This window comes from Wolffia australiana, chromosome 2, assembly GCF_029677425.1.
Source record: "Wolffia australiana isolate 7733 chromosome 2, ASM2967742v1".
In the NCBI taxonomy this organism is placed as follows: domain Eukaryota; kingdom Viridiplantae; phylum Streptophyta; class Magnoliopsida; order Alismatales; family Araceae; genus Wolffia; species Wolffia australiana.
In genome coordinates this window covers 9,366,613-9,383,182 of record NC_135836.1, presented here as the reverse complement: position 1 = coordinate 9,383,182, position 16,570 = coordinate 9,366,613, and the positions used below count along the sequence as shown (strand labels likewise).

Genomic DNA, 16,570 nt, shown 5'->3' with positions numbered 1-16,570 from the left:
TACTCCTATTACTAACTATTTATAGTATCTATAGCAAATATAAATTATATCATGCATCTTTATTCTCCTATGCATTTGCCATGGTATGCATTTCATCCTCTCTTATATTTTAATTCTATTCATGGCTTACATTACTATAAAGATTCAGATTACAAATTAAATTTAATAAGTTTTATGAAATGTTATATATGAATATATTCTACGAATTATCCATCAATAATATATATACTCATCTCATAAATATCGTCACTCTTTGACATAATCTTCTAGCTCCCTCTCTATCTGATTTCTTTTACTCTTCCAAAAAGTCAAATCTCACTCGCCCACCGTCTTTGTCTCTCTCTCTATGTGGGTGTCTCTTTCTATATGTGTTTCACCCTATTTCTCTCTCTCTCTCTTAATCTGAAGCTCTTAACCTATACCTATAATCTACATCAACCAAATCATCTTTATATAATTCGATGTTATCTTCCCTAATCCGTCAAATTGATATCCCGTTTTTTCTATGTCCTTCCTTTTATCTTCTACTACAAAAAATACCCCTCTTCACTATTTTACAATCTTAATATCTGTCAATACTATATTTCCCTATCCTATCCCATATATAATCTTATTATCATGAAAAAAAACACTGTAATTCAACTTCAAGCTAAGCTAAGTATACTTACTCCTCTACCTTAATTGTAAATCTAAAATAACACTTCCTCTAATATCACACTCTCCCCTTATTAATGAACCATCATATTTTTAATTCCTATTAATAACTATCTCCAGTATCTATAAAAAATATTAATTATATTATGCACTTTTATTGTCTCAGTTCCTTGACATATGTTTCTCAATTTCGACTGTTCGACATATGTCTTAATTTCTCAACATTACTATACAAGTATACAATATCCATCATTACTCATTACTATATGTCTCAATTTCGACATATTAATTTCGACATTTAACAATTATACGTGAAAAAGACACTTCTATTTAAATTAAGAAGTAACATCTGGGGTGTGCGCAATGTCATTTACTGATATCGCAGCTGAGGCTAATATAAACTTCCAAAAATTTTAAGATGTTCCAATATGGGATCGGGTTGGAATTGGAAAAAAAACATGATATCGGTTTCCGACATCCGGATATCGGTTATCGGAAACCGATATCCAGCATCTGATATCCGTCCCGTCCCTCCGCATATGGTATCCGGTAGCGGTATCCGTCCGCCCCCACAGAGACGGATATCGGTCGATATCCGATATCCGGGACCGTCCCATTTTTCCCGGATATCGGATATTGGTTGTCCGATACCGGATGACGGACGAATACCGGTTGGGTGAACACTAATACCCCCTTATAAAGAGTAGCTAGTAATAAAAGAACCCATACCACCTTATACTCATTAAGAGAATAGATATAGGATTCAATATAAGTTTAAACACAGAGATAGCATGAAATATAGATAGGATTTTACATAGTTTGGAATACATATAGATAGATCCAACGGCTCAGATTAATCTTGATCTATTCGTTATACTTGTTATAACAGCTACGTTCATAACAGACTAATTATATATGTTGCAACCATAAACTTTATAGTATAAATACAAACACATGTTTAATCACATTTACTCATGGGAATAACTGCTACTTCCTCTCTCTCTCCTCTGTCTTCTCTCTTCTTCCTCTTCTCATCTCCTCTAATTCTTGAGCGATACGAGTTCTTTCAATGGCATTCCGATCAGACTTCTGTCACAGAGTCTGCAACTCCTCCCGGTTACCGTACTAAGGGCTGGACGGAACGGAGGACAGAATGCTGTGCTGACTGAAGTTCAAAGTACAACCCCAGATGAACGACTAGATATATCTCTGTAGTTGCAGATTAGCTCGAGAGAGTTTCATGGTCGTGTTGCTCGTGTTTTCTCTTCAGATACAGCGTGACACTTGAAAGATTTTCACCTACGCTAAAGCTCGCCGATCACTGATGTCTCTCTGACGGCAGAAGCCAGCCGTAGTGAATTCCACCGCAGTCTGAAAGCCCAAGAAAAAGCTGGCGGAATCCGCGTACCTGGCGGAGAAGAAGATCGACGGAACGTTTATCTTCCCCAACCTCTCATCGATAAGCTCAGAGCAGTCATTTCAGGGGGCCACCAGGACAGATAATATCATGATAGGGTCAACTATTCTTGACCTCGGCTCCCGCGCCACTACCGCCTCAATCCCTCTCTCTCTTTATCTCTCCCTCTGTCTCACTCTCTCACACACACTCTCTCTCTCTCTCCCTCTGTCTCTTTCTCTATCTCTCTCCCTCTGTCTCTCTTTCTCTATCTCTCTCCCTCTGTCTCTCTTTCTCTATCTCTCTCCCTCCCTCTCTTTCTCCCTCTGTCTCTCTTTCTCTATCTCTCTACCTCCCTCTCTTTCTCCCTCTGTCTCTCTCTTTCTCTATCCCTCCCTCTCTATCTCTCTCTCTCCATCTGTCTCTCTCTTTCTCTATCTCTCTCCCTGTGTCTCTCTTTCTCTCTCTCTCTCTCTCTCTCTCTCTCTCTCTCTCTTTCTCTTCTCTCTCCCTGTGTCTCTCCTTCTGTCTCTCTCTCTCTCTCCCTCCCTCTCCATCTGTCTCTCTCTTTCTGTATCTCTCTCCCTGTGTCTCTCTTTCTGTATCTCTCCCTGTGTCTCTCTCTCTTTCCCTATCTCTTTCCCTCCGTCTCTCTCTTTGTGTATCTCTCTCCCAGTGTCTCTCTTTCTGTATCTCTCTCCCTCTGTCTCTCTCTCTCTTTCCCTATCTCTTTCCCTCCGTCTCTCTTTGTGTATCTCTCTCCCTGTGTGTCTCTCTCTCTCTCCCTATCTCTTTCCCGCCGTCTCTCTCTTTCTGTATCTCTCTCCCTGTGTCTCTCTCTCTTTCCCTATCTCTCTCTATCTGTTTCTCTTTCTCAACCTTGCAGAAGACCCCAGTAGAGCACAGGGCCGTGCGTTATTCCCTGATCCGGAGGACAGTAGAGAGGAAGGAGAAGAGAAGATGGAAGACGGAGGAAAAGACAGCGAGTTCGTGACCCAGCTCTTCCCGTCGAGCTTCTTCCCCGTTACTTTCTCTCCCCAGCTCGCCCCGGCGCGCAATCTAGCCAGCTTCAAACAGGGGAAGCGGTGCTTTCAAGATCCGCCGTCCACGTCTACGATCATGGGGACGGAGCGGCTGATCCCGCCATCCGTTTACCCGATCTGCCAGGTCGATGGATGTGGCGTCTCTCTCTTTGGCGCAAAGGAATACCACCGACGGCACAAGGTCTGCCCAACCCACTCCAAGTCCCCCAGGGTCCTCGTCCTCGGCTCTTTCCCGCGCTTCTGTCAACAGTGTAGCAGGTCTCTCTGTTCCTTTCTCTCTCCTTCTCTCTATCCTTCTCTCTCTCGTCCTCCTTCTATCTATCATTCTCTTTCTCTATCTTTCTTTCTCTCGCCCTCTCTTTCTATCGTTCTTTCTCTCCCTCGGACTATCACTCTTTCTATATATCTTTCATTCTCTCCCTCTAACTATCACTCTCTCTATATATCTTTCTTTCTCTCCCTCTAAGGCTCTAACTATCATTCTTTCCGTCGCCCTCTTTCTATCGTTCTCTCTCTATATCTTTGTTTCTCTCCCTCTATCATTCTCTCTCTATATCTTTCTTTCTCTATATCTTTCTTTCTGTCGCCCTCTCTTTTTATCATTCCCTCGCTATATGCCTATATCTTTCTCTCTCTCTCTCTCTCTCTCTATCTTTATTTCTCTCTTCTGCTATCATTCTCTCTCGGTATCTATATATCAATCTGTCTCTTTCCCTTTCTCTATCTCTGCCTCTCCACCGTATGTACCTCACTCTCTTTCTCGATCTCTCTCTCTGTATCTATCTCTGCCTCTCTCTAAATATATCTCTCTTTCTTTATCTATCACTTTTACCTGGATCTCTCTCTCTTCCGCTATCGTTCTCTCTCGGTTTCTATCCATCATCTCTCTCTTTCCCTTTCTCTCTCTCTGTCTCTCTCTGTATGTACCTCTCTCAGTGTATCTATCTCTGCCTCTCTGTTCATATCTCTCTTTCTTTATCTATGACTCTTACCTGTATCCCTCTCTCTCTCTCTTTCTCGGTCTATCTCTCTCTCTGTATCTCTTTCCGTCTCTTTCTCTATCTCTCTGTATCCATCTCTCTTTCTCGATCTTTCTATCTCTTTCACTCTCTGTATGTATCTATCTCTCCCTTTCTCCATCTATCTCTTCCTCTCTCTGTATCTATCTATCTCTCTCTCTGTGTATCGGTCTCTCTTTTTCTATCTTTATCATTCTCTCTAAACTTGTGGGCCGATGTGATTGATTTGATGGGTCCAGATTTCACGCGATTTCCGAGTTCGATGATTGCAAGCGCAGCTGCCGGAGACGGCTCGCCGGCAACCAGAGGCGGAGGAAGAGCGCACTATACCCGTCTCCAGTGGTCAACGCCGGAGGTCAACCCCAATATAAGTCAACGCGTGGGGTTTGACTTCGGATGGTCAGTTAACGCAGAAAGTCCGGATTTCTCTTCCCAGTCCAGCTTAGCTCTGCGGGAGCTGATAGCTGAGAATCGCGCCGCCGCTCTCGCGACCCATGGATGGTTCACTAATGTCAAGCATACTATGGCATTATAGTTTTTCGCGGAAGTCCTCACTAAAGGAAAGGGCTGTAGGTGATGGCGTGTTTTGCTTCTTAGGAAGCAGATATCCCTCCTATGGGGTCCTGCCTGGCTGCTGACTATAGAATTTTGGGAAACCATAGGTTAATGCTTTGTTACTTGGGTTGTATAAAAAGGAGGTCTGGGTTAAGTTAATTGAGTTTAGTCTTTGATCTGGCCAGGCGTTTGATCGGATATCTTGATATCGTCAGGTATGTTGTTCAAGCTAACAAATCGCAAGTGACAGTATCCGTATTCTAATTGCATCTGACTGCAAGAAATCGATATCAGACACCAATATCAATATGTTGGCGACCAGGCATCGCAATAGATTCTGGATAATGGAGGTTTACTTAATTATGAATCTCTTAAGTAATCATCTTTAAGTTTCTTAGTTTGCCTCTGTTCTTGTGATACTTCTTGTCCTTTTCATATTTCATTACATTTTAATTTTATTTAGTTTTAGTTTATTGTTATGAACTAGAAATGTGTGCTACTCACTGGGTAAGGTGGTGTGAGAGAGTACAAAGAAAATAATCATGGGTCCCTCTTTGCTTCACTTATTGCCAAGACGTCGGAAAAGAATATGGGGATCCAGAATTCAAATTTTATCAATGGAATGCTGCTGGTATTATAATCCATCAACTATTTTCTTTATTAATCTTCCCATTATCCTGAGCCAAATGTTTCTTGGCCATCCCAACTCAGTTCAGTCTGGGCTCAGTTTGGACTAACAGTCAAATGAAGATATTTTTTGTTATTTGTGTTCTATATTTTTTGGGTGAAGTAAATTATTTCCCTAACTAAGTCTCCTTGGAATGTTCCTGCTGATAAAATCCATCAATGCTTCATTGTTCATCTCCTTGTTATCTTGAGTCAGACATTTTTACTTACAATCAGTTCCCTGGATGCCTTGACCAAATTGTTAGGTCTGAGTTATGGTTGGCCTTAAGAAGCAAAGAAGTCAGATTTTATATTTTATTTACATTTGATTTCTGATTTATTTTTTATCAAAAAATCAATGCTACTCTCTTGATCCCAAAACAAATTCACAATATAGCATATGACACTCACTCTGTCATCATTTTATAACGATTGGTCTATTTCTTTCCATACCCCCATGTTCCATGAGATGAAATTAAAATTTAGATACAATACTTTATATTCGGAAGTGGTGTATTATAATGGCAGGACAGTCGTACAAGATAGTGTTGAGATGCACCTAGAAAAGTTTGCATCGGTTAAATGGTTGAAGATTTTATAAGTAAGGTGGTTCTAGATATAAAATTTAGCAAAAAGTGTAGAATGTCTGCTTCTGGCATTCAGAGATGGGAGAGAATATCTGAGCTGCTCTCACAACTCTCTTACTTCTTTCTACCTTTCTTCAGCTGAACTACCATCTCGACAAGTGGTAAATATAACTTTTTATTATTGAATTCAGTTCCATGTTTTGGTGAACAATTGTTCACCAAAAATATATATTATATAAAATGAGTAATTCATGTTGTTAGAATCTGGATATTTTATGCAAAATCAGAAAATTTTGAATTATATCCTCACCATAACATATATGTGATAAGGTGAATGTTCCTTTTTGGTATGTCACCAACACCAAAAGTGTGTTTTATTTCATAGCACTTGATCTAACAACATTAAACAGTGACAGATCTAATATACTATATAAGATATTTTATAAAAAATACCTTATAGAACTCATTTTTAAAAAGATTGCAAAAGTTAAAGATTTAAACTTGATGTTGCAGCATGGTAAAATTTAGTCCCTCACTGGTGTTCTTGACTCAAAAATTATGGTTGTCCTAGAAAAAACTTAGTGAATACCCCCGAGGAAAAATCTTTAAAAATAAGGTAAAACAATAGTATGTAAACCTTTGTCGTCCTAGACCCCGGAGTCTTTTAGGTAAAACAATAGTATGTGCGAGGCTTGGCTTTCTTCAACTTGGCCTGTAAAGCCTTCTCTTGTTAAGACCTCGAAGCCAACTATAATCCACTTAAAGTCTATATGTTGTGTTAATCCAAACACTCAAAGGTATGCAGATAATTCAATCAATATATGTCACAGTAACATATTTTAATATTGAATTAATTATCACAAGATGGTTCAACATACCTTTCTTTTACCTAACTCCTGTTTTTTATTCTAATCTTATTATATCCATTTCCTCTTCTTTGTTGGCTCATATTTAAGACATATTTTTCCTACTCATCTTTCAAAATACTGGACTAAATTTTTAAAAAGATATCCATGGAATTAAGAGAAACTGAATATTAAGAAGGAATTAATTTTGTGATGAATTGTTGAGTGAGTATCTAGAATATTATCCCTCAGGTTTTTTATTCTTTTACTCCATAATTTCTCAGTGTTCTCCAATAAGTTCTTTAATCCCATATAAAATGGCATGATTCTAGATGCTATGGAAATTGATAGAAAAAATCTCCAAGTGATGATGCTCAGACCAAGGTTGCTGACGACATGAATTCCAGTCAAAATTTTGTCCTCCTAATAACTTCTTGAACCCTGCAGCAAAAAAGAAAAACAGACCCAAATGCTAAGGATTTCGGGTGATGTTATGATGTAACAGAATGTTTGGAAAAATCTCAAATATATAGCCTGCATATTCTTTCAGAAGGGGAGATCACTTTCTCTTTGTAGTGTGATTTCACAAATATATTTAGAGAGAGAGGAACAGAGAGATTATCTGAAATTAAGGCTCAAGCTGCCTACTGTACTTCTAAAATGAAATGGAAAAGTCATAAATTTAATAATTACAAAACATCAACTAAATCACATATGACAGAGGAGTGGGTAAGATAACTTATTCAACTTTTAGAATTCTATATTCATGATTTTGTCCTTCATTAAAAAGTCCTTAACGGATGGAATCAATAATATCTTTTTTTGAATTTTGCTTCAAAAATTATTCAGTGTAAAATTGGGTACATAATTTACATAATTATATTCAGGAATATCAAATAATCAAAGCAATATTAGTATATATTTCTTCTTCATAGAATAATAAATGAATTTAGATATAAATATACAGAGTGGATACATGTGTATTGACTACAACATTTCAATAACTAAATGATGAATTGTTGACACGTATGTTTCTTCAGTTATAGCTAACATGCCTATGATCATGCCATATAAATTTAGAGTCTTCATTCAACTACTTGATTTGTTGACCGCATGGTCAGATATCATACTCCATGCTAATGAAGGATTTCATTCAAATTTTTACTAAATATATGTCAAACCCCTTGCCTTGGAGCTTAACGGGGATATGTCAGTTTCAATATTCATCTAAATACATGCGCAGGCATTTTCATTGAAATACACTCAGCCTCAATCTTCTCTCATTATCATCATTAAGATGACAAGGTCGATGATGTGTGCCACACACATATCATGTTAGGGAGCACTGAAACTGATATTCTTCTGAAATAATTTCCTAGTGATGATGGCCATCATCTTCGTATTACTCAAGGTATTGTTGAAAACCACCATTCAGATCTAAAATAGAAAAGGTTCAAAATTTTTCATGCTAGTGTGTGGCATAAAGAAAAACATGAAATTGATCTTTGAATGGAAACCAAAGTTCTTACTCATTTGAGGAGGCTCTCTGTCATGGTTTTTATGACATCCTTTTGCCAAAGCTTCAAATAGCAAACATACATTTGCAATAATTCCAACAAGCATCAATCCAGGATGTGGCCACTGCAATTCTTCATCATTCACACATATCCATATTGGAGATGTGTTGTAGTAATGCCCTTCGGTTCATCACATTTTTATGGTTGAAAATATTTGAAGTGACACTAGGACATGTCGGTTCTGTTGTCCATTAATGATTTCACCAGTATGGGCTTTTGCACGATAAAGCTCACGCTTATTATCATTTACCTAATATGTGTCCAGTACTCAAGGATGATGGTTTTTAATGTTTGACCCTTGGCTCTAAGAAGTGGGTCATCTGTAGCTTCATGAAGTGGGTCTTCATCCATATTATAATCCAATTGGTGATACTTCTCTCTATCATTGTCATCACAAGTATAGTGCATGATCCTCCATGACCGGGACGAAGGAAATGACTTGATGAAGATCATCCCATCCCATGTCCCAATTTTTAAAGGTTTGTCCAAACTTTCCCAGCTGGTTTTCATCCTATCCCAAATCTTTTTGTCCATATCCCATCACATCCAAAACCCATCTTGTCCAAGAGAGTCTCGTCCTATCTGACATCCAGGACAAAAAAATTAGGTCACCCTTATAAATACTTGGCTCCCACTTAGCTTTCCCTCTCAACTCTTGCTCGGTTCGTGCTCGGCTTGCACTTGACTTTCCCTCTTGCCCTCTAGGCTCGCCATCAACTTTCCCTCTCTGGCTCTAAGCTCCCACTTGGCTCTCGCTCCTCTTTCCCTCTCAGGTCCTACTTGACTCCCATGGGACAAAGATACTATCCCGTCTGTGGTCCAAGGCCCCAAACAGAACAGTTATGTTGTCCATGGATGAAAAAATTGTCTCGTCCAAAGATCGTCAGACGTTTCTACATCTTGTCATTTTTCTGATCTCCTAGATGGAATGATGTTTTCATCCACGGATGAAATAACCATCCTGTCTGCACCTGTGCACTATAATCACAACTAATAGATGAATAACCCAATTTTTTTCAAAAAATATTTTTAAACATTTGGAAGTGGTATTATAAATTAATGATTCAATAAAGTTATAACTGATAATTAAAAAGAGGACATGGACAGAGATGAGATACTCTTATATTTTCCTTTCAACGAGTAGATATATGGGCATTCTTAGAAAAAAAAACAAAATTCTTACATTTGATATGTGTTAAAATTTAAAAATTATGCAAACACATTTAGAATCAAAAGGTATGAGAATTTTGTAACAAGTGAAATGGAGTTTAATTGAAATTAAAAGTTCAGACTTCCCAATGTGCAATGTTCCTTCCTCGCTGCAAAAAATGACCTTAGATGTTTAATCAACTTCAAATATGTCAATATGGGAAGTTCAACAGGTAGAATTTATGAGTAATATATAATTCTAGACTCCTAAAAAAATGAAATATCAAGAATTAGTGGATTCATAGAACCTGGATTTTGCACCCAAATGAGGTTTGCATAATATAGGATGATTTTTTAATACTATTAAAAGTTATTTGATCAAGCATAAATAAAATTACAAAGAAAAATACTATAGAACACAAATAAATTTAAGATAAATAGAAAAAAAATTTTATTAATAAATTCAGTAGAATAAAGGAAATTCAAGCTAATAGTTTATATTTTAAATGTAGATATAAGATACTTGATCAACATGAATTAAGATGCAAAGGGTTATTTATTCAATCATATTTTCTTTTAATAAGCTTTAAAGTGCAACTTTCAATTAAAATTCATAAGTATTTTGACTAGAATTATACTAAACATACCGTTATTCCTACTTTTTTGTTTTTTTCAGAGACAATAAGTGGCGCAACGAGAGCCGCAGATTGCAGATGACGAGGAAGAATTTGAGCCAATCATTGCATTACATGCCATGACAGGACAAAACCCTAATAGGACAACATGATGGTGCTGATGAGGACAAGGAGACAGAAATCTTTTGATTAAATCAATGATTAGAAATTTTCCAACTTCCAAGCTTGATGATCCAGAACTCCGATTGAGCTTAAATTTTAAGGGTAGCTTTTTCGTTGTGTCCTCTATCCCTCCATATAGTTGGATATATAAATCTCTCGATATTTGTAAAAAAATCTTTTGGCTCACTTCCTCTTAGAGAGGTAGATTGCAAGAAATTGAAATTTTGAAGGTCCATCAAGGTTGTTCTAGGTGTCTTGAGTGCTTGAGATGATCAACAGATAAGTGGGGAGGCTGATCTGTATCTGGAAGATGTCTTGATCCTCATAGAACATAGGGATGTAAGGTTAGCCTCCTGCCTTACATTGATCATTTGTCAATACATGTAGGTAGATCACCAATCATTCCCATCCATCATCATCCCTATCACCTCAAACACTTGACATTATGTGTCCCCCAATGCTGTCACAAACGCATCATGTGTTTCCCCCTCAATTCATCTAAGAAAACCTAAAGCCGTATCTACTTTCATCTCAATCCTCACTTCTACTCTTATTTCACTACCTACATTACCATGCCCCACACCATCATCTTCATAAATCCTTGACTTCACACCCGCTTATGTTTTCATAAACCCTAATTTAGAAAACCCTAAATCATATACCTCTTACCATTGATTCAATCCTTGTCTCACCGCCACTGTTCACATTCTCTTACCCTAGGCTCTAATTCTACTTGCATGATAATAATCATTTAATAGAACTTTACTCATCCCATCTTCTTCTGTTACTACTTCTATTGTGATTACTCTCTTCGCCCATTCACTATCTCTTATGCTATACACAATCCTTTTTACCTTCTTGAATGCACCCTTGTAAAGAGAAAATTCCCTAAGATCCATTCCGTGTGGAGACGACCCTTTCTCATTGTTATCCAGATAAATAATTCATGAGTAAAGGTTTATAAATATTATTGATCAAACTCAAATTCAGAGAAACGTAAATTTTACCTTAATTTTGAGCTTATCAAAGAGTACTTGATTTCATTTTAGAAAGTCGACTAAAACCATCAAGTAGATGAGAAGAATGTAAAAATGGATATGCAGGTAATGGTGGAAAAGGAAAAGCAGATTTTCAAAGATAAAATAAATATTTTTTGCAATGGGGAAGAATTTTAAATACATTAAAATAAAATAATTAGATAAATGTGAGCATTTGTTTACACATCCTCAAATATAACAAGAAGCAGTCACAACAAACCGAACTCTACATGACACATAATTTAAGTCAAATAATAGAATTGAAATATATCAATGGTTGGATAAATCACAAAGATAAAACTATCACCAACATGACTAAAAACATATGAACTACCCAAGTTAATTATTCCAATATCACAAGACCATATTCGTAAACGCATACTTCTCTATTTTAAGGATAATCAATACAGACACAATTTTTTAAAAATGAATAACACTATTTGATCCTACTTATATACAATAAATATAGTTGATCTTGTGGCCATTGGTTGAGGATGGAAATCGGGTTATCTTTAACAAGAGGTTCAGTGAATTCATACTTATAAATTCCTAAATGGTATTTGTGGTTTGAGGAGAGGTAAGAAGACCATAGAGAAGAGAGAGGTGAGAGAGTTATATCTAGAGAGAGATGAGAGAAGAGAGAGATGGACTGATAGAGAGAACCAACTACTAGAGAGAGAAAGAGATCCAATAACTCTAACACTCCCCCTCAAGCTGGAGCGTGGAGATCAAACATGCCCAGCTTGCCTCCAATAGTCTCATAAGTCATCCCAGCAAGTGCCTTCGTAAATATATCAGTGAGTTGATGTGCGGAAGTGACATGAGGAGTACAGATAGTACTATCCATGGCATACTTTCGGATGAAATGACAGTCAATCTCAATGTGTTTAGTTCTCATGTGGAAGGTGTCATTGTTGGCGATGAAGGTGGCATTATCACGGTTCATCTTCATAGGCGATGGAGGGGGGAAACCGAGCTCAATGAGAAGAGGCCTCAGCCAAAGCATCTCTGTTGTGGTATCAGTCATAGCCCTGTACTCTGACTCGGGGCTGGAGAGAGAGACCACAGTTTATTTTTGTGATCTCCAAGTGACGAGATTGCCCCCAACGTATGTGGCATAGCCGCCATGAGACTTCCGATCTACTTTATCTCCTGCATAGCATGCATCAGAGTAAGCCTCAACATGCAGATGCCCCTGTCTCTGGTATAGCAAGCCTTTTCTGGGGACTTGCTTGATATAGGTGAGGACACAATACACATCATCAAGATACACCGCACGACGAGCTTGCATGAATTGGCTCAATATGCTCACCGCATACACAATATCAGGGCGTGTCACTGTCAAATATATTAGCTTACCCACCAGGTGACGGTAAAAGCATGCGTCCTCCAGTACTGTTGTCGACTTGTCCCACCTATCGATATGCGCCTCCATAGGAGAGGCAGTGGGTTTACAACCCAACATGCATGTTTCCTCTAGGAGGTCTAAGGCGTACTTCTGTTGGCATAAAACCATCTGATCCCGTTGATAAGCAATTTCAAGACCAAGGAAGTACCGTGGTGGAGAGAGGTCACGCGTCTCAAAATGCTGACGTGTCACAAAATTGCAACAATTTCAGCTTCATCACTACCGGTGAGAATGATATCATCAACGTAAACCGCCATCACAACGCACCCCGAGGAGTATGCTTGCGCGTCACCGTAGGATCAGAGATAGTGGAGACGAAGCCATACACAAACAACAGCTTGGAGAACTTATGAAACTAGGCGCGAGGACTCTGCTTCAGGCCATAGATAGCCTTCTTTAGGAGACACACCTTCGAAGACTCTCCCAGGGTAACATACCCAAGAGGTTGCTCCATATAAACTCACTCTACAAGGTCATCATAAAGAAAAGCATTGGAGACGTCAAGTTGATGGAGAGTCCATGCCTGATTAAGTGCGACGAAGAAGGGGACACTGATGGAGTTGAGGCGAGCCACGGGTGAGAAATTCTCAGTGTAGTCGAGACCATAAGCTTGAGAGAACGCCAGAGCCACGAGGCATGCCTTATGGTGAGCAATAGAGCCATCAAGATTGTACTTGAGGGAGTACACCCACTTGTATGAGACTACATTGACGTTCGGCGGATGAGGAACCAACGTCCACATCTTTCGTTGAAGAAATGTAGTATATTATGCATCCTTAGTGTTCTTCCACTCTGGTACCTGCAAAGCTTCTAGATATGTCTTTGGAATTGACCCAGATAGAATGGAGAGGGAAAGTCAATGTAGGGTGAGAAGAGACGGGCGAAGGAAACATGGTTACCGATCGGGTGTTGCATGCATTAGTGAGTACCATTACGGAGAGCAATAGGGAGGTCGAGGTCAGCGGGAGGGCGGGAAAAACAGGTATGGGAGACGGAATGGTCGGGGATGGCTCAGGTATGTTCGAAAGAGAAGTCTAGGGTAGGGAGGACTCAGGCTGAGCAGGTGAAGAGGTGGTAGCCATGGGAGATGATGAGTCAGGGAGGAGTGACGCAAGTGGAGATAATGGAATAATGTAGGCAGGTTCCAGAGAAGTGGAACACGTGACGAAACGAGGTGCAAGAACTAGGGAAGATGGCGAGAAGAAGGGAACATCCTCAAGAAATGTGACATCTGCAGACGTGATGCAGTGATGTGTGGAGGGAAAGTACACCTGGTATCCTTTCTGAGTTCAAGCGTAGCCCATGAACACCCCCTTTAGTGCACAAGGGGCAAGCTTTGATAGGCCTAGCGTATGATCTTGGACAAAGGTAGTGCACCCAAACACTCGTGGAGGTAGAGAAAATAACTCGGCATTGGGTGCAAGTCTCTGAACCGGAATGGCACCACTAAGCGTAGCGGAGGGTAGATGGTTCACCAAAAAGGTAGCAGTACGGACGACATCGGACCATAGATACATAGGAACGTTCATACCAACCAATAGAGTGCGCACCTTATCTAGCAGATGTTGATGTATGGACACGTTGTCTGATGGACACATGGTCTGATGGAGAATCCCCTTTTTTGCACATAATTCTTCTATAGCATGATGGGTCAACTTGAGAGCATTGTCAGTGCGAAGTACCTTCAGAGTAGTATCATATTGTGTGGCAACCTCCGTAATGAACTGCTGGACAGGGGCGAGAACTTCTTTTCGGCTCTTGATGATATAGGTCCAGCTAACTCCGGCATAGTCATCCACAAAAACAATGAAGTATCGTCCTCTAGAAGGCGAGACATGTTGCGCAGGGCCCCAGACATCACAATGCATGAGATCGAATGGGCGAGATGAGGGTATGCTCATGTGCATCGGGTAGGTTGAGCAATGATGTTTCCCTAATTCGCACGATTCACATTTGAAACCACACAGATTTAACCAAGGCAAAACTTCTTTAAGAAACAAGGATGTCTCAATCAGCAATGCCACAAAAAGGAGGTTTGTGAAGAACATGAAAATGCAGAGAGCGAAAAGAGAGCATGAAGTTCAGCGGAAGGAGAATCTGCCACGAGCTCGTAGATGCCGCATCCATTCTCATGGCCCAGTCCAATCCTCTATGCCATACAGAGATTTTGGAAGATGCAGTGATAAGGTTAGAAGAAGACTCCACAGTTAAGAGCTTTGGTTATAGCACTGATAGATAGAAGATTAGTGGGGAACATAAAGGATGTTATGCAGTGGCAGGGTGGAGGTGGCTTGGGTAGTACTGGAACCTTTGACTGGACAGGGACGACCACCGGTTATATGGACGTTGGGAATAGAGGGATTAGGATGGTAGGAGGTGAGGATAGAGGGGGTACCTGTCATATGGGCCGAAACCCCTAAGTCAATAACCCAAGACATATTATTAGAAGCTAAGAGGGCGGATGTACCTGGAGTTGATGCATTCCCTCCAACATAAGAAGCGAGACTGGTGGCAAGAGAGGCCAGGCAGGTCGCAGCTAACGGAGGAGTGTGCATAGCTGAAACACGTGAGGCCTGGAGATATGCCAGTTTTGCTGGAGAGACCGCGATCCGATAATTCCTAGAAGAAGTTTGTAGTAGGTGTTGCTGTCATAGGTGGAGTAGATACACTCAATGGGCCTAACACTGACTTGCCCCCGTTGGCAGCTAACACCCATGCTGGCTTCTCAAACTCCTTCCAACAATTCTCAGCGGGATGTGACATCTTCCCGCAATACTTGCAGGGAGGGAAGGAGTTATGGGATTTGCCCAACACAATCCCTTTTTCGGAGGGTTTCGGAGGGCCTCTTGTGGCATCAAGGGCTGATACCTCGGTGGATGGGGTAAATAAATCAATAGATATTGGCTTGCAGAGAGAACATTTTAATATATAGATAACTCAAGATATTACTTATGCTTGTACAGATAATGTACCATTTTTCATGTTATTGTGGCTCACATTGACTCAATTAACATTTCTAATGATTTTGTGAATTTTCTTGATTTATGTTATTGTTATCAAAATGTTGACTTAGGATTTGGGTTCATGTGATTATCAATATCAATATAAATGATGAGTAAGGCTATGAAAAAATTCACCATGCCAAAATTGTTAATGGCCCTTCCCCCTATTCTCCCTTCTCTTTTTGGCTCCTCCCAATTCCTGATGTAATCGAGACAACATTACAACGATGATGGAGCATGCGTGAGGCTCATCAAGATGGAAGGGATTCAATGTGGCAGGGATTGTGCGGATATGACTAGAGTGTGCACTCTTGAGCAGCTCAACAGGCCTCACCCGAGGATCCAAGAAATCACAAATCAGATCTGTGCCCAGGTGATTTGATCAAAAATTTTGTGTATGTCTTTTTTATTCTATTTTCAGTCATCTGCTATAGGAATCCCCTTGCATTTCATCCAAATCAAAAGAACTAAATAGAGCTTACCACTGGTTAGCCTTGCACTCAAATAACCTAAGTCCTTAAACCCCCCTAAGTCCTTACACTCAAATAACCTCAAGAAGATGTGAGAATCTTACCACTGGTTAGCCTTAAGATAACAATAAAAAATATAAATAGTCCAAATAAGTGATTATTTGATTTTTCCTTGTTTCCTTGATAAGTAATGCACGATGGGTGTTTATTAAATCAATTTCATTGATAAATACATAACAAAAAACATTAATGCATATTTAATTGTTTATAATAAAATAATTTGATTTACCTTATTCTTTAGAATTAATATAGAGACAATATGTGATTTCATAGGTTTTATGATCCAAAAATGGCATGCTATAAGT

General features: G+C 39.4%; 1 protein-coding gene across 1 annotated transcript; it reads left to right on the top strand.

Moving 5' to 3' along the window:
- The first annotated feature begins 2,029 nt into the window (after positions 1-2,029).
- On the top strand, positions 2,030-4,964 carry LOC144716758 (uncharacterized). Its single transcript, XM_078592001.1, has 2 exons — positions 2,030-3,351; positions 4,352-4,964. The coding sequence occupies exons 1-2, from the start codon at positions 2,162-2,164 to the stop codon at positions 4,500-4,502; spliced, it is 1,341 nt and encodes a 446-aa protein (XP_078448127.1). The 5' UTR covers positions 2,030-2,161; the 3' UTR covers positions 4,503-4,964.
- The last annotated feature ends 11,606 nt before the right edge of the window (positions 4,965-16,570 follow it).